The following is a 22853-nucleotide window of genomic DNA, read 5'->3' as shown; positions in this document are numbered from 1 at the left end:
GCAGCCTCAGTGTCTAGCGGTCACTGATGCTCTGTTCCCAGCCGGGCTGAACTGCGGTGACCTCAGTGGTATATCTCGATTTTTCCAAAGCGTTTGATACCGTGCCGCACAAGAGGTTGGTACACAAAATGAGAATGCTTGGTCTGGGGGAAATTGTGTGTAAATGGGTTAGTAACTGGCTTAGTGATAGAAAGCAGAGGGTGGTTATAAATGGTATAGTCTCTAACTGGGTCGCTGTGACCAGTGGGGTACCGCAGGGGTCAGTATTGGGACCTGTTCTCTTCAACATATTCATTAATGATCTGGTAGAAGGTTTACACAGTAAAATATCGATATTTGCAGATGATACAAAACTATGTAAAGCAGTTAATACAAGAGAAGATAGTATTCTGCTACAGATGGATCTGGATAAGTTGGAAACTTGGGCTGAAAGGTGGCAGATGAGGTTTAACAATGATAAATGTAAGGTTATACACATGGGAAGAAGGAATCAATGTCACCATTACACACTGAATGGGAAACCACTGGGTAAATCTGACAGGGAGAAGGACTTGGGGATCCTAGTTAATGATAAACTTACCTGGAGCAGCCAGTGCCAGGCAGCAGCTGCCAAGGCAAACAGGATCATGGGGTGCATTAAAAGATTTCTGGATACACATGATGAGAGCATTATACTGCCTCTGTACAAATCCCTAGTTAGACCGCACATGGAGTACTGTGTCCAGTTTTGGGCACCGGTGCTCAGGAAGGATATAATGGAACTAGAGAGAGTACAAAGGAGGGCAACAAAATTAATAAAGGGGATGGGAGAACTACAATACCCAGATAGATTAGCGAAATTAGGATTATTTAGTCTAGAAAAAAGACGACTGAGGGGCGATCTAATAACCATGTATAAGTATATAAGGGGACAATACAAATATCTCGCTGAGGATCTGTTTATACCAAGGAAGGTGACGGGCACAAGGGGGCATTCTTTGCGTCTGGAGGAGAGAAGGTTTTTCCACCAACATAGAAGAGGATTCTTTACTGTTAGGGCAGTGAGAATCTGGAATTGCTTGCCTGAGGAGGTGGTGATGGCGAACTCAGTCGAGGGGTTCAAGAGAGGCCTGGATGTCTTCCTGGAGCAGAACAATATTGTATCATACAATTATTAGGTTCTGTAGAAGGACGTAGATCTGGGGATTTATCATGATGGAATATAGGCTGAACTGGATGGACAAATGTCTTTTTTCGGCCTTACTAACTATGTTACTATGTTAGAAAGCCCGCTAGCACCGTGAGAAAGTCACATGGTGCTGAGAGTTCACCGGGAGAATTCTTAAAAAATACAGTGTGGAGACCCCTCTATTCTTGATAACTAGCCTTGCTGAAGCTGACAGTTGAGGGTTGCAGCCCCCTGCTGTGAGTTTGGCCTGGCTTGTTATCAAAAATAGGGGGAACCCACACAGGGTTTTGTTTTAATTATTTATTTACCGCACAGAAGCAGCTGATGAATACTCCTATCATCCGCTCCTGCTCTCACTGTTATTAGCAGGTGTCGGATGATGGGAGCAGTTGTCCCATCAGCTGACACCAGTGACCGGAGGTAACCTGTATACCTCCGATCACAGCTGAGCGCTGCCGCTGTCTTTTGACAGTGGGGGAACTGCAGCTATCTGACGGGCGGGGATGATTTCACCTCCTTTTAGAAGCGGTGTTTGCCATGCTGTCATGCATATGACAGCATGTCCAACACTGTATTGTCGGACCCCCATTCAAGTGAATGGGGTACGGGTCCAGTCTCCTCAATGACAGGCTGAATGGACGCATCATGCAGCCTGCCATCTAGAGGTAGCAGAGCCGAGTGTGAGGACACATCCGGTTGTCCATGACTTTTATACTGCAAATACGCTGCAAAAAAAGGTCAACCTGCGTATTTGCTGCGTTTTTTTTACAACCATTCAAATCAATGGATGAAAAACACTGGAAAATCGCTGAAAGCAGTGACATGCTCTATGTAAAAAAATGCTGCAAAGCACAAAATCCTGATGACAAAAAAACCAATGTGTGTATGAGATTTCTGAAATCTCATAGACTTTGCTGGTAATGGAAAAAGCAGCTGAAAATTAGCATATAAAAATGCAGCAAAAATGCCCAGTGTGAACATACCCGTGAGAGCAGGAGCAAATGATGGAGGGTATTCATAAGCTGCTCTTGTGCTGTAAATAAATAATAAAAAAAAGGTATGGGGTCCACCCTATTTTTGATAATCAGCCATGCAAAACTCACAGCTGGGGGCTGCAACCCTCAACTGTCAGCTTCAGCAAGGTTGGTTATGAAGAATAAAGGGGTCCCCACGCTCTTTTTTTAATTATTTATATAAATAATTTTTTAAAAGATGGCATGGGGCCCACCCCATTGTTTTTAAAGCTGACAGCTGGGGGCTGGTATTCTCAGGCTGCTAAGGGGCCATAGATATTGACCCCCCCCAGCCTAAAAATAGAAGCCCGCAGCTGCCCAGAAAAGGCCCATCTATTAGATGAGCCAAATCTGGTGCTTAGTCCGGCTCTTCCCACTTGCCCTGTAGCGGTGGCAAGTGGGGTTCAAATTTGCGCAGTTGATGTCACCTTTGTATTGTCAGGTGACATCAAGCCCATGACTTAGTAATGGAGAGTAAGACACCGATCCATTACTAATCCTATAGTTATATGGTAAATAAAGACACAGCAAGAATAAAGTGAACTGAAAAAATTACAGACTCCTTTCAAAAAAATCTCAATAAAACCATACTTACGACCTTGCCTAATTCCACCAAAGCCCTAGATCTCCTGTACTAAGACTAAAATAAAAAAACAACAATATACCATACCTGTCTGTCGTTCTGTCCCATGCCATAATCCATGTCTGGGGAAGAAATAGTTTTCAACCTGGTCGGTGCCAAGATGTGACCGTCCAGTCCGAGAACCACTGGTGAATGAGCTGCTGGGAACGCAGCGTCAGTGACTGGCGGTGAAATCACTGATGTTCCGTTCCCAGCCAGGCTGAACTGCGGTGACCTCAGTGAGATCCCTGCTAGCACTGTGAGCAAGTCGCACAGTGCAGAGGAGAGTTGAAATTCACCGCAGCGAAATCCTCCCGGTGAACTCGCATCTGCATCGTGCGACTTCTTCATGATGCTAGCGGGGATCTCACAGAGCCAATGCCATTTTTTCAGAAAAATTATCTTTTATTAATTAAATACATGTACAGTAAGCTGCACACACTGTACTAATTGTGTTTGTCACTGACATCTATATATCTACCTATTCTATTTGTATTTACTGTATGTAATCCATGTCTTCTATCCTGTCGCCTCCCGTAGTGATTTTACACTACCGCGGCTGCTGAATTACCGGCTTTTCTTCTATCTATCTAGGTAATATATATATATATATATATATATATATATATATATATATATATATATATATATATATATATATATACACACACACACATACACACACTGTGTCATGGACATCTATAAAAAAAAACGTCCTTCTCACCCCCAATAGGGGTGGACTTTGTTGTCCTTTCTCATTCTCGGGTCCTCTACCAGAGGCCTGGGAGTCTGAGGGTTCCGCGCAGGATCTTAGTTGTTCCAAGCATTGCGCTTTTCTGGACAGAGAGCTCAGATGTTACTCCTGGGATCTGTTGTAGCCATTCTTCCCACTTAGGGGTCACTGCTCCAAGTGCTCCTATCACCACTGGAATCACTGTTGCCTTCACCTTCCACATCTTCTCCAGTTCTCCTTTGAGGCCCTGGTTTTTCTCCATCTTCTCATATTCCTTCTTTCTGATGTTGCTGTAACTTGGCACTGCCACATCTATTATCATTGTTGTCTTCTGATCCTTGTCTACCATCACAATGTCTGGTTGGTTAGCCAACACCTGCTTATCCGTCTGGATCTTGAAGCCCCACAGGATTTTAGTCCTTTCCTTCTCCACCACTTTTTCTGGGGTCTCCCACCTGGACTTAGGGGGAATTAGCCCATATGCTGTGCAGATGTTCCTGTATACAACTCCCGCTACTGGGTTGTGGCGTTCTGTATACGCTGTTCCTGCTTACATTTTGCATCCTGCCACCATGCGATAGATGGTTTCTGAGGTTTCTTTGCATAGTCTGCACCTTGGGTCTTGTGATTCCTGCTTCTATGGATCTGGTACTTAGTGCTTGCTCTTGTGCCGCTATGATTAGTGCCTCTGTGTTGTCTCAGAGTCCAGCTTTCTCCAGCCATTGGTGTGAATACTTTTCTGCCCAATGATGACAGAAGTATTCTAGGAGTGATACCTTTATTGGCTAACCAGAAAATAATATGTTTGCAGCTTTCAGAGCTCAGTGGCTCCTTCAGGCAAGATTACAAATAGATTAATAAGAAAAAAGCACAATATTTAAAGAATAGTACAGCAGGACATTTGTTAGGGGGTGGGAGGTGTGATGAGTCCATACAAGCCAAGGTAATCAAATTAGGTATTTTCTTACAAATGGAGAGGCAGTGGGAACAATGTTCTTAGTTATCCTGAGTCCATCCAGTGGAGGTGTAAATTGTGTCCATGTAGAGACTCATAAATCCAGGTGTTAAATTGAGTCCTAGTGTCAACGAATTAAACATATTCATTAGTTTGTATTCCCAAATTTTTCTTTCCCTGTGGCCCTTAAAATTACCTTTTAGTATTAAGACTTTTAAATCTGTCATACTGTGTCCAGGTCCAGAGAAATGTTTTCCCACTGGTGTGTCCATTTTATTCCTGATTGTGTGTCTGTGTAGATTCATCCTAGTTTGTAGTCTCTGCATGGTTTCCCCAATATAAATACCTCCAGGGCACCTTGTACATTGTATCATGTCACCACGTTGGAGGATGTACATGAAAAGGAACCCGTGACCTTATAGTCCTGCTTTGTGTTTGGTACACGGACTATATCTGTTGATAATATGTCGGGACAAGTTTTGCATTTTTTATTGTTACAGGGGAATGTGCCGTCACTGATGGTGATGAGAGGACACTTCTGACAAGCAGATTCCTTAAGTTACGGGGCTGTTTATAGGAGAGAAGTGGTAGTTCTGGGAATATGTCTTTCAATTTGTGGTCTCTATGGAATATGGGTTGGAGATCAGCACCAATTTTCCTTAGGATGCTCATGTGGGGGTTGTATGTGACCACAATAGGTACCCTGTTGTTATAATCTCGCAGTTTGTAATCCAGGAGGCTGCTTCTTGGGATTCTTGTAGCCCTGTGGATCTGCTCATCTATTACCAGTGGATGGGATCCTTGTCGTAGGAATGTGTTCCTCAGTGATCGCAGCTGTAATTCCCTGTCTTTGCTGTCTGAACAGATCCGAATATACCTCAGAGCTTGACTGTAGATGATGGGTTTTTTTTGTGTGTCTTGGATGAAAGCTGTTCCATCTAAGATAAGCCGGACGTCCGGTGGGCTTGTGGTAAATGGATGTCTGTATGGCATTGTCCTTGATGTATATGGTCATGTCCAGAAAATGTATTTGTATTTGGGTCTTTGAAAAGTTGATGGTGAGTTTGATGGTTGGGTGGAACTTGTTGAAGTTATTGTGGAAGGTGAGTAGATCAGCTTTCGAGCCTGTCCATATTATTAGCAGATCATCAATGTAGCGGGATTATGCAAAAGGTTTAACAGAACAAGATGACAAAAAATCTTCCTCCAGTTTCGCCATAAATAAGTTAGCATATTGTGGGGACATTTTGCTTCCCATGGTGCTGTCCATACACTGTTGGTATAAATTGTTCCCAAAAGAAAAATAGTTGTGATGGAGCACAAACCTGATACATTGCAGTGTTGGTTCTGTGGCTAGATTGTTCTTTTCAAGGAAATATTTACATGCTGCAATTCCTTCCTCATGAGGAATGTTGGAATAGAGAGACTCTACATCCATGGTGGCTAGTAGAGTGTCCTCTGGAAGTGGGTCCAGCGCTGACGATCTTCAAAGAATATCCGTGGTGTCCTGGATATAGCTGGGTGTGCGCCTCACCAAGGGTTTCAGAATGTTCTCCACCCAACCTGAGATCTTCTCAGTTAAAGTCCCAATACCAGAGATGATAGGCCTCCCAGGATTACCTTCTTTATGTATTTTAGGCAACATGTAGAAGGTACCGGTTCGGGGATTGTCTGGTATTAGTTCCAGCAGTGAGGATGAAGTGGAATCATTGATGATGTGTGTTAGTTCCTCTGTGTATTTTTTGGTCGGATCTCCCTGAAGTGGAGTGTAGTATTTTATATCCAAGAGTTGTCTGTTTGCTTCCTGGATGTAATCTGTCATATTCATCATGAATACAGCTCCTCCTTTGTCTCCTGGTTTGATGATGATATTGTTATTGTCTCTTAAGGATTGTATGGCTTTTCTTTCCTCCATAGTGATAGTTTGTGGCACCTTATGGTGTCTGTCCAAAATGTCAGATTTAACTTTTTTACGGAAACAGTCAATGTAGTCATCCAGCGTTTGGTTGTGCCTAGGTTGCGGGGTCCAGTTTGTCCTCATTTTCTTTTTTGCTGTGTCGGTTACATTGTCTTGTGATATCTGCATGGTTATGAAAGAATTCTTTGAGTCGCAATCTGCGGAAGAATTCCTCGATATCACTACAGAACTGAGCTGTATCCAGCTGTTTTGTAGGACAGAAGGTTAGTCCCTTTGAAAGAACATGCATTTCTCCTGTGCTTGGCTCATATTGTGAGAGGTTTACAACAGAGGACGATGTATTAAAATGATTCTGTAAATTGGGCTTACCTTCAGCTACATTGAGACCTGCTTTCTTCCAGAGCCTGTCCAGTTTCTTTTTCTTATTGATAATGAGGTGATGTTGTAAACTGTTGTAGAAATCCTACAATGTCTCATTGATAAGACAAGAACCCGGTCCTTGTAGTCGGTCCTGTAGGTAATTTATATCTTTATGGATGATCCTCTTCTTGTGGTAGAAAAATCCAATTAGATGATTCCGCAGTCTCTCAGATGATCTGTAGCAAAGTTTCTGTGAAAAATGGGTATTGTAGGTATACTTTGTTGGATTCTGTCCTGCTGTACTATTCTTTAAATATTGGGCTTTTTTCTTATTAATCTATTTGTAATCTTGCCTGAAGAAGGAGCCTCTGTGCTCTGAAAGCTTGCAAACATATTTTCTGGTTAGCCAATAAAGGTATCACTCCTAGAATACTTCTGTCATCTTTGGGCAGAAAAGTATTCACATCAATTTTTCTGGCTAACATGGTACCACAATACAATTTATTGTACATTGGTAACATTTCTCCATGTCAGCCACCTCCATTATCTGTCGATGGTATATCCCATGCAGCGGCTTGTCTTGCCATGGTGGTTCATGTTCCTGTTCTTCCTTCCAGATCTGTTGTTGTCAGCATCTCATCTTTTGGTACCATTTTTCTGATGTATTCCTGGACACTCCTTGCTTCATCCGTGATGGTGGCTTGGATGCTTATCAAGCATCGACCACCCTCCTTTCTGCAGGTATACAATCTTTGGGTGTTAGACTTAGGGTGGAGACCTCCATGCATGGTGAGGAGCTTTCGTGTCTTCACATCTGCAGCTTCCATCTCTTCTTTTGGCCAGCACACTATGCCAGCAGGGTATCTGATAAATGGCAGGGCGTATGTATTGATGGCGCAGATTTTATTCTTCCCATTGAGCTGGTTCTTCAGGACCTGTCTTACCCTTTGATGGTATTTGGATGTTGCTGCTTTCCTTACCTCCTCATCATGGTTATCGTATCCCTGTGGGATGCTGAGGTACTTGTAGTATGTGTGTACATCTGCTATGTGCCCTGCTGGTAATTCCACTCCATCAGTCTTGACTACCTTGCCTCTATTTATTACCAACCGGCCGCACTTCTGCAGTCTGAAGGTCATCCCGATGTCTTCACTGTAGATCTTTGTCATGTGGATCAGTAATTGATGTCTCATTAGTTTTTCGCATACAGCTTGATGTCATCCATGTAGAGGAGGTGGCTGATGGTACTTCCACTCTTGAACTTGTATCCATAGCCAGACTCTGTAATTACAGTTATATGAAAAAGTTTGGGCACCCCTATGAATCTTAAGCTTAATGTTTTATAAAAATTGTTCTTTTTGCAACAGCTATTTCAGTTTCATATATCTAATAACTGTTGGACACAGTAATGTTTCTGCCTTGAAATGAGGTTTATTGTACTAACAGAAAATGTGCAATCTGCATTCAAACAAAATTTGACAGGTGCATAAGTATGGGCACCCCACCAGAAAAAAGTGACATTAATATTTAGTAGATCCTCCGTTTGCAAAAATAACAGCCTCTAGTCGAGTTCTGTAGCTTTTAATGAGTTCCTGGATGAAGGTATTTTTGACCATTCCTCTTTACAAAACAATTCCAGTTCAGTTAAGTTTGATGGTCGCCGAGCATGAACAGCCCTTTTCAAATGATCCCATAGATGTTCAATGATATTCAGGTCTGGGGACTGGGATGGCCATTCCAGAACAGTGTAATTGTTCCTCTGCATGAATGCCTGAGTAGATTTGGAGCAGTGTTTTGGATCATTGTCTTGCTGAAAGATCCATCCCCTGCGTAACTTCAACTTTGTCACTGATTCATGAACATTATTGTCAAGAATCTGCTGATACTGAGAGGAATCCATGCGTCCCTCAACTTTAACAAAATTCCCGGTGCCGGAATTGGCCACACAGCCCCAAAGCATGATGGAACCTCCACCAAATTTTACTGTGGGTATCAAGTGTTTTTCTTGGAATGCTGTGTTTTTTGGCTGCCATAAATAATGCCTTTTTGTATGACCAAACAACTCAATCTTGGTTTCATCAGTCCACAGGACCTTCTTCCAAAAATAAATTGGCTTCTCCAAATGTGCTTTTGCATACCTCAGCCAACTCTGTTTGTGGCGTGCTTGCAGAAACGGCTTCTTTTGCATCACTCTCCCATAAAGTTTCTCCTTGTGCAAAGTGCGTTGTATAGTTGACCGATGCACAGTGACACCATCTGCAGCAAGTTGATGCTGCAGCTCTCTGGAGGTGGTCTGAAGATTGTCCTTGACTGATCTCACCATTCTTCTTCTCTGCCTTTCTGATGTTTTTCTTGGCCTGCCACTTCTGGCCTTGACAAGAACTGTACCTGTGTTCTTCCATTTCCTTACTATGTTCCTCACAGTGGAAATTGACAGGTTAAATCTCTGAGACAGCTTTTTGTATCCTTCCCCCGAACAACTATGTTGAATAATCTTTGTTTTCAGATCATTAGACAGTTGTTTTGAGGAGCCCATGATGCCACTCTTCAGAGGAGATTCAAACAGGAGAACAACTTGCAAGTGGCCACTTTAAGTAGCTTTTCTCATGATTGCATACACCTGGCTTTGAAGTTCAAAGCTCAATGAGGTTGGAAAACCAAAAAAAGTGCTTTAGTAAGTCAGTAAAAAGTAGGTAGGAGTATTTAAAACCAGAAAATAATAAGGGTGCCCATACTTATGCACCTGTCAAATTTTGTTTGAATGCAGATTGCACATTTTCTGTTAGTACAATAAACCTCATTTCAAGGCAGAAACATTACTGTGTCCAACAGTTATTAGATATATGAAACTGAAATAGCTGTTGCCAAAAAAACAATTTTTATAAAACATTAAGCTTAAAATTAATAGGGGTGCCCAAACTTTTTCATATAACTGTATCAGACTGAGGGGTTCAAGTCTATGCAGAACAGCAATGGGGACAGTGCACCACCTTGTTATAAGCTGCATTTGATGGTCTCTTGTGCTAGTTGTCTTGAGTTGACTCCCGATGTTGTTCTACATAGCCCCATTGAGTTTCTGAGGAAGGTTATTAATTTGCTGCTGACATTGTACATAGCCAAGCATTCACAGATCCATGTGTGTGGCATTGAGTCATAGGCTTTATTGTAGTCAATCCAGGCTGTGCTGAGATTGGTCTGTCTGGATCTTGAGTCTTGAGCGACTGCTCTATCTACTAGGAGCTGGTGCTTAGAGCCTCTGGTGTCAGTCCCAATGCCTTTCTGAGCTGGATTCATGTACTGGTTCATATGGTTCTGTAGCTTGGTGGCTATGAAGCCTGACAGAAGTTTCCATGTTGTTGTAAGGCAGGTTATTGGGCAGTAGTTGGATGGAATTGTTCCTTTGTGAGGATCCTTCATGATCAGCACTGTTCTTCCTTGTGTTAACCAAGCTGGGTGGTGGCCTGCTTCTAGCAGTTGGTTCATCTGCTTTGCCATGCGTTCATGTACCGCTGTGAATTTCTTTAGCCCGTAGGTGAGGATCATGTCTGGGCCAGGTGCTGTCCAGCTCTTCATGTTCTTGACCCGCTGTTGGATGTCTGTATGGTGACAGGTTCTTGCTCTAGGTCGTTGCTGTGCTTCATTCTCAAATATTGCAGCCACATTGCACTGTTGTTGTGTTTTTTCCTTCTCCCATATCTTCCTCCAGTTTTATCTTCTGCTATTGGTGGAGTTGCTGCCTTTGTGCTGTTCCTCTGTAGTTGGGAGTACACTTTGGATGGTTCTTTGGAGAACAGGGCATTTATCTGCTTGGCCTCAGCTTCTCTAATGTATCTCCCTAGTCTTGCAGCGAGTGCTGTGAGCCCTTGTTTAGCAGTCTCTTCAGTTGGGGTAAGGCCTTTGTACTTGTCCAGCTTGGTCTTATTCTTGATCTTTACACACTTCTATATTTCTGATAGTTCTCGGACTTCCCTTCGTGGCACCTTGATCTTTGTCTACAGTCTTCTTTACCAAGGGGGGCACGTACTTCTGTTGTTATTGCTGGTTGTAAAGCCAAGCATTTCCATGATTGCTGAGGCAGTAGCATAGATCAGGTTATTAGTTTGAGGAGTTATGATGGTGGTAGGTATTGATGCAAGTGCTCTATTGGCATCCTCTAGCATACTGTTTGGTGGGCTTTCTTTGCTGAGACTTGGCAGTCGATCTCTGGTATTGATGGTATTTAGTTTATCTAAGATCTTCTGTTTCAGACCAGCTGCAGTGCTCTCTCGTTGCAGGGTTGGATCAGGATCTTCAGGGGGTTGCACATGTTCTTCCAGGTCTTCATGTGTGGTGGATCTACAGTTCAGTTGATCCATCTCAAGTTGTGATAATAGCTTTCTCTTCATGATATTGAAACGTTGGGTGACTAGTTGTTTCTCAGTCAGTGGACATGCAGGTCTTGTATCCTCCAGAGTTTCCTCATACGCTTTATATATCCTCTCTCATTTGGTCTGCTGTTACATTATCATTTCATCAGATACAGGTTCTCTTGCCCTGTCCATGTATGGTTTGGTCCAGTAGCCCATGTATCATCAGATTGTCCTGGTTCCTCGACAGCTGACGCAGGCCTTGTTAATTCAGGCGACGTCCGAGCCGGCATGACTCTCTTTATTCGTGACACTCATGTTTATTGAGGTAGGCGCCATAGTGTTATGGACCACTACTGGTACATTATGTCCAACAGGGCAGAGCCAGGATTTGAACCCCAGTCTCCCACATTGGTGGCTGTGATATTAATAAACGCGGCACATGTATTGCCGGCTTCTATTATATCTTTTACCGAATGTTACCGACTTTTTCCGATCTTAAGAAAAATGCTCGTGTTACCGATCATGAATCCGAATGTACCATATTCGTACCGAATTTATGTTTGGCGATCGTTTTCTGAACATATTCGCTCATCTCTAATTATGGCCACCACAATCTGCTACACAAAATAAAACCCCACTCAGTATGGAGGCATTTACAGTCCACCACAACCCCAGTATAATGGCCCCTACCAGCCACACTTTCAGTATGAGAGTCCCAACAGCTCTTCTCTTAATATGATGCCCCCATAATTCCTGATATTTGAAAAAAACAACACACTACTCAGCCAACCCGGTTCCTGAGGAGCGCTGCTGTGGTCTGTGCGGTGTGAGTACTGAGGCTCCGTACTACAGGTGTGATGTAGTGACGTCATTGTGCCTGCAGTGCAGGAGTCTCAGACTCAGAAGTGAAGGCTGAATGGTGGATCAGGAGCTTTCCACTCCCTGATCCACCAATCTATTCAGCGGTATCACCGTCATGGGAATGTGGATATCACTGAAATTGTGATGAAGGGAAAAAGAGGGTGACCAATACCGCACCCCACCGAGCCCTGTCAATTCATAGGCATCATAGCAACCGAGTGGGTTACCTTTATGGATGATACACTCCTGCCTATCCAACTATCGTATGGTAAATATTTCATAGATCCTGGGTTCATTAGTATTTGCACCAAGAATGAGGCTAATTGAGTATTTATTGTCAGTGGTCGGAGGTAGTCAGTGAGGTGGATGGTACCATATTGTGCATGTAGGGACAGTACTGTGGGAACATTATATAGTGGGGGGATGGCAGTACTGTGGGGACATTATACTGTGTTTGTGGGAAACAACTATTGTGGGACCAAAATACTGTGTGTGGTGGGATGATGGTACTGTAGGATTATTATACTGTGTGTGGGGGTATGGCGGCACTGTGAGAAGATTATACTGTGTGAGGGTATGGCGGTACTGTAGGAACATTATACTGTGTGTGGGGGTATAGCGGTACTATGAGAACACTATACTGTGTGTGGGGGTATGGCGGTACTGTAGGAACATTATACTGTGTGTGGGGGTATGGCGGTACTGTAGGAACATTATACTGTGTGGGGGGGTATGGCGGTACTGTGGGAACATTATACTGTGTGTGGTGGGATGGCAGTACTGTAGGAACAATATACTGTGTCTGGGGGTATGGCGGTACTGTAGGAACATTATACTGTGTGTGGTGGGATGGCTGTACTGTAGGAACATTATACTGTGTGTGGGGGTATGGCGGTACTATGAGAAGATTATACTGTGTGTGGGGGTATGACGGTACTATGAGAACATTATACTGTGTGGGGGTATGGCGGTACTGTGAGAACATTATACTGAGTGTGGGGATATGGCGGTACTATGAGAACATTATACTGTGTGTGGGGGTATGGCGGTACTGTGAGAACATTATACTGAGTGTGGGGATATGGCGGTACTATGAGAACATTATACTGTGTGTGGGGGTATGGCGGTACTATGAGAACATTATACTGTGTGTGGGGGTATGGCGGTACTGTGGGAACATTATACTGTGTGTGGTGGGATGGCAGTACTGTAGGAACAATATACTGTGTCTGGGGGTATGGCGGTACTGTAGGAACATTATACTGTGTGTGGTGGGATGGCGGTACTGTAGGAACATTATACTGTGTGTGGGGGTATGGCGGTACTATGAGAAGATTATTATTATTTGAACCAGTTACAGAAGAAGAAGTAAGCAGGCTCCTTGCATCTTCTCGCCCGACCACTTGCACCAGTGACCCCATTCCGTCACATTTCCTCCAGTCCCTTTCCCCGGCTGTCACCTCTCACCTAACAAAAATATTCAACCTTTCCCTCACTTCCGGTATTTTTCCCTCCTCATTTAAGCATGCCATCATACATCCATTACTTAAAAAACCATCCCTCGACCAAAACTGTGCCGCTAATTATAGACCTGTCTCTAATCTTCCCTTCATCTCTAAACTCCTCGAACGCCTGGTCCACTCCCGTCTTACCCGCTATCTCTCAGATAACTCTCTTCTCGACCCTCTTCAATCTGGTTTCCGCTCTTTACACTCTACTGAAACTGCCCTCACTAAAGTCTCTAATGACCTACTAACAGCTAAATCTAATGGTCACTACTCCATGCTAATTCTCTTGGATCTCTCTGCAGCATTTGATACTGTGGATCATCAGCTCCTCCTCACTATGCTCCGCTCCATCGGCCTCAAGGACACCGTTCTCTCCTGGTTCTCCTCCTATCTCTCTGACCGATCCTTCACTGTATGTTTCGCTGGTTCCTCCTCCTCTCACCTTCCCCTTACTGTTGGGGTTCCTCAAGGATCAGTCCTAGGCCCCCTCCTCTTCTCTTTGTATACTGCCCCTATTGGACAAACAATCAGTAGATTTGGCTTCCAGTACCATCTCTATGCTGACGACACCCAACTATACACTTCTTCTCCTGATCTCACGCCTGCCTTATTAGAAAACACCAGTGATTGTCTTACCGCTGTCTCTAGCATCATGTCCTCCCTCTATCTGAAACTAAACCTGTCAAAAACTGAACTCCTCGTGTTTTCTCCCTCTACTAACCTACCTTTGCCTGACATTGCCATCTCCGTTTGCGGTTCCACCATTACTCCAAAGCAACATGCCCGCTGCCTTGGGGTCATCCTTGATTCTGACCTTTCATTCACCCCCCACATCCGATCACTGGCTCGCTCTTCTTACCTGCATCTCAAAAACATTTCTAGAATTCGCCCTTTTCTTACTTTCGACTCTGCAAAAACTCTTACTGTTTCACTTATTCATTCTCGTCTGGACTATTGTAACTCTCTACTAATCGGCCTCCCTCTTACCAAACTCTCCCCGCTCCAATCTGTCCTGAATGCTGCTGCCAGGATCATATTCCTCACCAACCGTTACACCGATGCCTCTACCTTGTGCCAGTCATTACACTGGTTACCCATCCACTCAAGAATCCAGTACAAAACTACTACCCTCATCCACAAAGCACTCCATGGCTCAGCACCACCCTACATCTCCTCTCTGGTCTCAGTCTACCACCCTACCCGTGCCCTCCGCTCCGCTGATGACCTCAGGTTAGCATCCTCAATAATCAGAACCTCCCACTCCCGTCTCCAAGACTTTACACGTGCTGCGCCGATTCTTTGGAATGCACTACCTAGGATAATACGATTAATCCCCAATCCCCACAGTTTTAAGCGTGCCCTAAAAACTCATTTGTTCAGACTGGCCTACCGCCTCAATGCATTAACCTAACGATCCCTGTGTGGCCTATATTAAAAAAAAAAAAATTAATTAACTGGTTCATGCAGCTTTACATGAACACCCAAGCCTTACACTATGGCTGGTCCGAATAACTATAGCAATTGTTACCATCCACCTCTCGTGTCTCCCCTTTTCCTCATAGTTTGTAAGCTTACGAGCAGGGCCCTCACTCCTCTTGGTATCTGTTTTGAACTGTATTTCTGTTATGCTGTAATGTCTATTGTATGTACAAGTCCCCTCTATAATTTGTAAAGCGCTGCGGAATATGTTGGCGCTATATAAATAAAAATTATTATTATTATTATTATTATAAGATTATACTGTGTGTGGCGGTATGACGGTACTATGAGAACATTATACTGTGTGGGGGTATGGCGGTACTGTGAGAACATTATACTGAGTGTGGGGATATGGCGGTACTATGAGAACATTATACTGTGTGTGGGGGTATGGCGGTACTATGAGAACATTATACTGTGTGTGGGGGTATGGCGGTGCTATGTGAGCATTATACTATGTGTGGGGGTGTGGCGGTACTATGAGAACATTATACTGTGTGTGGGGGTATGGCGGTACTATGAGAACATTATACTGTGTGTGGGGGATGGCGATACTATGAGAACATTATACTGTGTGTGGGGGTAAGGCGGTACTATGAGAACATTATACTGTGTGGGGGTATGGAGGTACTATGAGAAAATTATACTGTGTGGGGGTATGGCGGTACTATGAGAACATTATACTGTGTGTGGTGGGATGGCGGCACTGTAGGAACATTATACTGTGTGTGGGGTATGGTGTTACTGTAGGAACATTATACTGTGCGGGGGTATGGCGGTACTATGAGAACATTATACTGTGTGTGGGGGTATGGCGGTACTATGAGAACAATATACTGTGTGTGGGGGTATGGCGGTACAATGAGAGCATTATACTGTGTGGGGGTATGGCGGTACTATGAGAACATTATACTGTGTGTGGGGGTATGGCAGGACTATGAGAGCATTATACTGTGTGGGGGGGTATGGCAGTACTGTAGGAACATTATACTGTGTGTGGGGGTATGGCGGTACTGTAGGAACATTATACTGTGTGTGGGGTATGGTGGTACTGTGGGAACATTATACTGTGTGTGGTGGGATGGCGGTACTGTAGGAACATTATACTGTGTGTGGGGGTATGGCGGTAGTATGAGAAGATTATACTGTGTGTGGGGGTATGACGGTACTATGAGAACATTATACTGAGTGTGGGGATATGGCGGTACTATGAGAACATTATACTGTGTGTGGGGGGATGGCGGTACTGTGAGAACATTATCCTGAGTGTGGGGATATGGCGGTACTATGAGAACATTATACTGTGTGTGGGAGGTATGGCGGTACTATGAGAACATTATACTGTGTGTGGGGGGATGGCGGTACTATGAGAACATTATACTGTGTGTGGGGGTATGGCGGTAGTGTAGGAACATTATACTGTGTGGTGGTATGGCGTTACTATGAGAAGATTATACTGTGTGTGGGGGTATGGAGGTACTGTGAGAACATTATACTGTGTGTGGGGTTATGGCGGTACTGTAGGAACATTATACTGTGTGTGGGGGTATGGCGGTACTATGAGAACAATATACTGTGTGTGGGGGTATGGCGGTACTATGAGAACATTATACTGTGTGGGGGTATGGCGGTAGTGTGAAAATACCTTTTTTACGAGAGATGCCAGTACTGTGGAAACATTATACTGTGTGAGCGGCATCATATATATTACATAAGGGGTGTAATAAGGAGAGTCATAAAAAAGACTCCTCAGGGCTGTGCTGCATTTGTACAGACTGCTATCTGCCGTCCAGACGGGACCATGTGACATCAATGGGAAGAGGGAGGGTTTCCGGAGGGAAGAGTCTAGAGGGTGCACCTGGTCAGGAGACCTTGATGACGCAGTTACTGATATTATAAAGGCCGGAGCCCCAAAGGCAGAACAGATTTGGCGCCAACAAAGGAAAGGGGTGCGGGGAAGAATCTGAGGTACCAGCTCATGGTAAAGTGCCCGAGGCAGCTGGGTGTGGGGCAGAACCTGCTTACAGGACATAATGGGGGCATTACACTGTGTGGGGCCAAGAAAGGGGCCCTGTACTAGGAGAACAATCCGCTCCCTCACTTCCTGTCCTCCATAGTTGGCTCGTATGTATCTATTACAGGAAACAGAACAACAACGTTATGATTCTTATAAAGAGTCTCCGTGCAGAAGGGGTTAATGTCCCCGCGCTCAGTAATGGGGAATCTCCACATACCTCCACCTGCAGAGCCGCACTCCACATATGGTAGAGGCTAAATCCAAGTCGGCTAAGGGACCTCTGCTGACGTCGTGCCCATGTGACCGGAAGGGGCGGAGCTTCTTCCTCCATAGAGCAGACGGTTGTGGCTAAATCCCAGGTAAATGCTAGAGTGTATGGGCTCCTTCCAGGTGTGACGTCATTTCCGGGGGCGTGTCCTATCGGGAGGGGGCGTGTTTTCAGTCACATCATGAAGGCGGCAAAGCAAAGCAGCATGATTCTAGCTTGTGGACGCCATGGCACATGGAGGTTAGTGGTTTCAGGGTGAAAAAATGCTACTTGCGCTCTGGGGGGAGGCTCTGTGGTGGGCTACCTGCTTGTCTGTGTGGGGGGCACCGCTGCTGCTGTGGGAGACCCCCGTGGTGGGCTTTGTGGGGGGGCACCGCTTCTGCTGTGGGAGACCCCCGTGGTGGGCTTTGTGGGGGGGCACCGCTTCTGCTGTGGGGGACCCCCGTGGTGGGCTTTGTGGGGGGGCACCGCTGCTGCGGGGGACCCCTGTGGTGGGGGGGGCACTGCTGCTGCTGTGGGGGACCCCCGTGGTGGGCTTTGTGCAGGGGGGGCACCGCTGCTGCTGTGGGGGACCCCCGTGGTGGGCTTTGTGGGGGGCACCGCTGCTGCTGTGGGGGACCCCTGTGGTGGGCTTTGTGGGGGGGGCACCGCTGCTGCTGTGGGGGACCCCTGTGGTGGGCTTTGTGGGGGGGCACCGCTGCTGCGGGGGACCCCTGTGGTGGGGGGGGCACCGCTGCTGCTGTGGGGGACCCCCGTGGTGGGCTTTGTGCTGGGGGGGGGCACCGCTGCTGCTGCGGGGGACCCCCGTGGTGGGCTTTGTGGGGGGGCACCGCTGCTGCTGTAGGGGACCCCTGTGGTGGGCTTTGTGGCGGGGGGCACCGCTGCTGGCTGTTGTGGGGGACCCCCGTGGTGGGCTTTGTGGGGGGGCCCCGCTGCTGCTGTGGGGGACCCCCGTGGTGGGCTTTGTGGGGGGGCCCCGCTGCTGCTGTGGGGGACCCCCGTGGTGGGCTTTGTGGGGGGCACCGCTGCTGCTGTGGGGGACCCCTGTGGTGGGCTTTGTGGGGGGGGGCACCGCTGCTGCTGTAGGGGACCCCTGTGGTGGGCTTTGTGGCGGGGGGCACCGCTGCTGGCTGTTGTGGGGGACCCCCGTGGTGGGCTTTGTGGGGGGGCCCCGCTGCTGTTGTGGGGGACCCCCGTGGTGGGCTTTGTGGGGGGGCCCCGCTGCTGCTGTGGGGGACCCCCGTGGTGGGCTTTGTGGGGGGGCCCCGCTGCTGTTGTGGGGGACCCCCGTGGTGGGCTTTGTGGGGGGGCCCCGCTGCTGCTGTGGGGGACCCCCGTGGTGGGCTTTGTGGGGGGGCCCCGTGGTGGGCTTTGTGGGGGGCACCGCTGCTGCTGTGGGGGACCCCTGTGGTGGGCTTTGTGGGGGGGGGGGCACCGCTGCTGCTGTAGGGGACCCCTGTGGTGGGCTTTGTGGCGGGGGGCACCGCTGCTGGCTGTTGTGGGGGACCCCCGTGGTGGGCTTTGTGGGGGGGCCCCGCTGCTGCTGTGGGGGACCCCCGTGGTGGGCTTTGTGGGGGGGCCCCGCTGCTGCTGTGGGGGACCCCCGTGGCGGGCTTTTTTTTGGGGGGTCACTGCTCTTGTTGTGGGGGACCCCTGTGGTGGGCTTTTTGGGGGGGCACCGCTGCTGCTGGCTGTTGTGGGGGACCCCCGTGGTGGGCTTTTTGAGGGGGCACCGCTGCTGCTGGCTGTTGTGGGGGACCCCCGTGGTGGGGGGGGCACCGCTGCTGCTGTGGGGGACCCCTGTGGTGGGGGGGGGCACCGCTGCTGCTGTGGGGGACCCCTGTGGTGGGCTTTGTGGGGGGGGCACCGCTGCTGCTGTGGGGGACCCCTGTGGTGGGCTTTGTGGGGGGGGCACCGCTGCTGCTGTGGGGGACCCCTGTGGTGGGCTTTGTGGGGGGGCACCGCTGCTGCTGCTGTGGGGGACCCCCGTGGTGGGGGGGGGCACCGCTGCTGCGGGGGACCCCCGTGGTGGGCTTTGTGGGGGGGGCACCGCTGCTGCTGCGGGGGACCCCCGTGGTGGGCTTTGTGGGGGGGGCACCGCTGCTAATGCGGGGGACCCCCGTGGTGGGCTTTGTGGGGGGGGCACCGCTGCTGCTGTGGGGGACCCCCGTGGTGGGCTTTGTGGGGGGGCACCGCTGCTGCTGTGGGGGACCCCTGTGGTGGGGGGGGCACCGCTGCTGCTGTGGGGGACCCCTGTGGTGGGCTTTGTGGGGGGGGCACCGCTGCTGCTGCGGGGGACCCCCGTGGTGGGCTTTGTGGGGGGGGGGCACTGCTGCTGCTGTGGGGGACCCCCGTGGTGGGCTTTGTGGGGGGGGGGGCACTGCTGCTGCTGTGGGGGACCCCCGTGGTGGGCTTTGTGGGGGGCACCGCTGCTGCTGTGGGGGACCCCCGTGGTGGGCTTTGTGGGGGGCACCGCTGCTGCTGTGGGGGACCCCCGTGGTGGGCTTTGTGGGGGGGCACCGCTGCTGCTGTAGGGAACCCCTGTGGTGGGCTTTGTGGCGGGGGGCACCGCTGCTGGCTATTGTGGGGGACCCCCGTGGTGGGCTTTGTGGGGGGCACCGCTGCTGCTGTGGGGGACCCCTGTGGTGGGCTTTGTGGGGGGCCCCGCTGCTGCTGTGGGGGACCCCCGTGGTGGGCTTTTTTGGGGGGGGTCACCGCTCTTGTTGTGGGGGACCCCCGTGGTGGGCTTTTTGGGGGGGCACCGCTGCTGCTGGCTGTTGTGGGGGACCCCCGTGGTGGGCTTTTTGAGGGGGCACCGCTGCTGCTGGCTGTTGTGGGGGACCCCCGTGGTGGGCTTTTTTTGGGGGGGGCACCGCTGCTGCTGGCTGTTGTGGGGGACCCCCGTGGTGGGCTTTTTTTGGGGGGGGCACCGCTGCTGCTGCTGGCTGTTGTGGGGGACCCCCGTGGTGGGCTTTTTGGGGGGCACCGCTGCTGCTGGCTGTTGTGGGAGACCCCCATGGTGAGATTTTTGGGGGGGCACCGCTGCTGGCTGTTGTGGGGAACCCCCGTGGTGGGCTTTTGGGGGGGCACCGCTGCTGCTGGATGTTGTGGGGGACCCCTGTGGTGGGCTTTTTGGGGGAGGCTGCTGCTGGCTGTTGTGGGGGACCCCTGTGGTGGGCTTTTTGGGTGGGCACCGCTGCTGCTGGCTGTTGTGGGGGACCCCCGTGGTGGGCTGTGGGGGACCCCCATGGTGGGCTTTCTGGGGGGGCACCGCTGCTGCTGTGGGGGACCCCCGTGGTGGGCACCGCTGCTGCTGTAAGGAACCCCTGTGGTGGGCTTTTTGGGGGGTGGCACCGCTGCTGTTGTGGGGGATCCCCGTGGTGGGCTCTTCGGGGGGCACCGCTGCTGCTGGCTGTTGTGGGGGACCCCCGTGGTGGGCTTTTTGGGGGGGACCTGCTGCTGGCTATTGTGGGGGGGACCCCTGTGGTGGGATGTTGTGGGGGGACCCCTGTGGTGAGATTTGGGGGGGGGGGGGGGGGGCACCTACTGCTGCTGGCTGTTGTGGGGGACACCCTGTGGTGGGCTGTTGTGGGGGGCACCTGCTGCTGCTGGCTATTGTGGTGGGACCCCTGTGGTGGGACTTTGGGGGGCACCTGCTGCTGACTATTGTGGGGGACCCCTGTGGTTGGATTTTGGGGGGCACCTGCTGGCTGTTTGGGGGGGGGACCCCTGTGGTGGGGTTTGGAGGTGACCTGCTGCTTACGGGGTGGACCCCTTTTAGTGGGGGAGACCTGTGGTGGGGTTTCAGGGTGACATGCTTGTGGTTCGGTTTGGGGGGGTGTGACCTGTCTATTGGGGGGGACCCCTGTTGTGGGATTTGAGGGCTATCTGCTTGTGGGATGTGGGGGGAGACCTGCTGCAGGCTATTGCGGGACCCCTGTGGTGAGATGTGGTGGTGACCTGCCTGTGGTGGGACGTGGGGAGGCGACCTGCCTGTGGTGGGACGTGGGGAGGCGACCTGCCTGTGGTGGGACGTGGGGAGGCGACCTGCCTGTGGTGGGACGTGGGGAGGCGACCTGCCTGTGGTGGGACGTGGGGAGGCGACCTGCCTGTGGGGAGGCGACCTGCCTGTGGTGGGGCGACCTGCCTGTGGTGGGACGTGGTGGGACGACCTGCCTGTGATGGGACGTGGGGAGGCGACCTGCCTGTGGTGGGACGTGGGGAGGCGACCTGCCTGTGGTGGGATAAGAGTTTAGGCTGGGTCGGGGGTGGACGTCCGATGGGGGGTTTGTGCTGGGTGGGGTGTCCGCGTCTGATGGGGGTGTGTGCTGGATGGGGGTGTGTGCTGGATGGGGGGGTCCACGTCCTGTGGGGGTTTATTATTGGGTGGGCGTGGTGTACGATGGGAGTAATGCTTGGAGGAGGGGTGGACGTCCGATGGGGGTTTATGCTGGGGGGGTTAAGCTGGGGTGGCATCCGATTGGGGTGGGGTGTCTGATGGGATTTATGGTTGGGGGCAGGGGGCGTCATATGGGGATTTACGCTTGTGGGAGGGAATGTCTGGTGGGCTTTGGGTTTATCCTGTGGGGTCCGCTGGTTAATGTGAGGTGGAGGTTTCTGACTGGGGGAGCGAGGTTATGCTGTGTGGCCTTCTGGTTGATGTGGGGAAGCTAATGCTTCATTGGGGTACACACAAAAAAAATGGGTGTATGCTGCTTATGCTATGCAAAAAATTTTTTTAGGTATTTCCTGTAGAGGAGGGTACACCACCAACTAGCACGAAGCTAATCCATTTTAACTTAATGTCAGTAGGAGGAAGACATGGGTCTGGACCGCCCAGCCCAGTTTAGGCCTTAGGTTTTGGGAGGTTTTTTTATTAACGATTTTTCTTTTTAATTTTTTTTTTTTTCTTCCCAGATATGGCTTTTGAGGGCGACAGTGGAATTGTCACTCTAATCTCCCACCTAGAATTGTCACTACCATATCATCTGTGGTCTACGAGGCAAGGCCCTAACACATCAAGAGTGTTTGGGGTTCCCCGGAGGACCGTTCATGCCACGAATCGCCCTACCCTCTCGCCTCTCTGCGTCCAGGTTATTCCATGCCCATCTTCATCATCGCTCTGCGAAAAAGGATTTGTGATCTTAAGGACTGGTATATCCTACGAGGCAGTAAGGGGGCTACTTTAAAAAACAAAAAACAAAACACAGGACAAATATGTCCTAGTTTTCCCCTGAGCAATGTGGACGTCTCCTGAGGAAACCTTCCTATTCATGCAGCCTCCACGTTTTCCAGAGGCTCCTGTGACCTTGCTCTTAAAATATCCAGGCTTTGGTCTAGGCCTTCTCTGGTGGCCGGTCCACACCGCCAGCGCCCTGAACAATCATGCACGCCAACTTTCTAGTGCGTCCTACTCTGCGCCTATCAGTTTAAGAGTACTTCGCTTCTGCAACAGAGGACTAAAGTCTGCCTCCCAAGAGATCTGTTCAAATTTGGTTGTTTTGGAAATGTTCTGTCCAAAAAAAAAAAAACGACGGGACAACTCTCTGACCCACCAGGAAAAGACGAGACCTTCCTTTAGGCCAGCTCCCTCCTGGCATCC

At 49.3% G+C, this 22853-nt stretch overlaps 1 protein-coding gene and 1 long non-coding RNA gene across 4 annotated transcripts in view; one reads left to right on the top strand and one right to left on the bottom strand.

Moving 5' to 3' along the window:
* LOC138662919 (gastrula zinc finger protein XlCGF57.1-like) overlaps positions 1-22853 on the bottom strand; it is a 380865-nt gene that overhangs the window by 26202 nt on the left and 331810 nt on the right. For 2 of the 3 annotated variants that reach the window (XM_069748921.1, XM_069748922.1), the window contains exon 1: positions 17201-17282. The exons of the other annotated variant lie outside the window; for it this stretch is intronic. In XM_069748921.1, the coding sequence (XP_069605022.1) occupies positions 17201-17227 (27 nt within the window). In that variant the 5' untranslated portion in view covers positions 17228-17282. Of the gene's footprint in view, positions 1-17200; positions 17283-22853 lie in introns of those variants that run through there. 3 annotated transcript variants of the gene reach the window in all.
* On the top strand, positions 17309-22793 carry LOC138662928 (uncharacterized). Its single transcript, XR_011318094.1, has 2 exons — positions 17309-17491; positions 22169-22793. It is a non-coding gene; the product is annotated as an uncharacterized lncRNA (long non-coding RNA).

This window comes from Ranitomeya imitator, chromosome 2, assembly GCF_032444005.1.
Source record: "Ranitomeya imitator isolate aRanImi1 chromosome 2, aRanImi1.pri, whole genome shotgun sequence".
NCBI lineage: Eukaryota > Metazoa > Chordata > Amphibia > Anura > Dendrobatidae > Ranitomeya > Ranitomeya imitator.
This window is presented reverse-complemented; position numbering and strand designations above follow the sequence as displayed.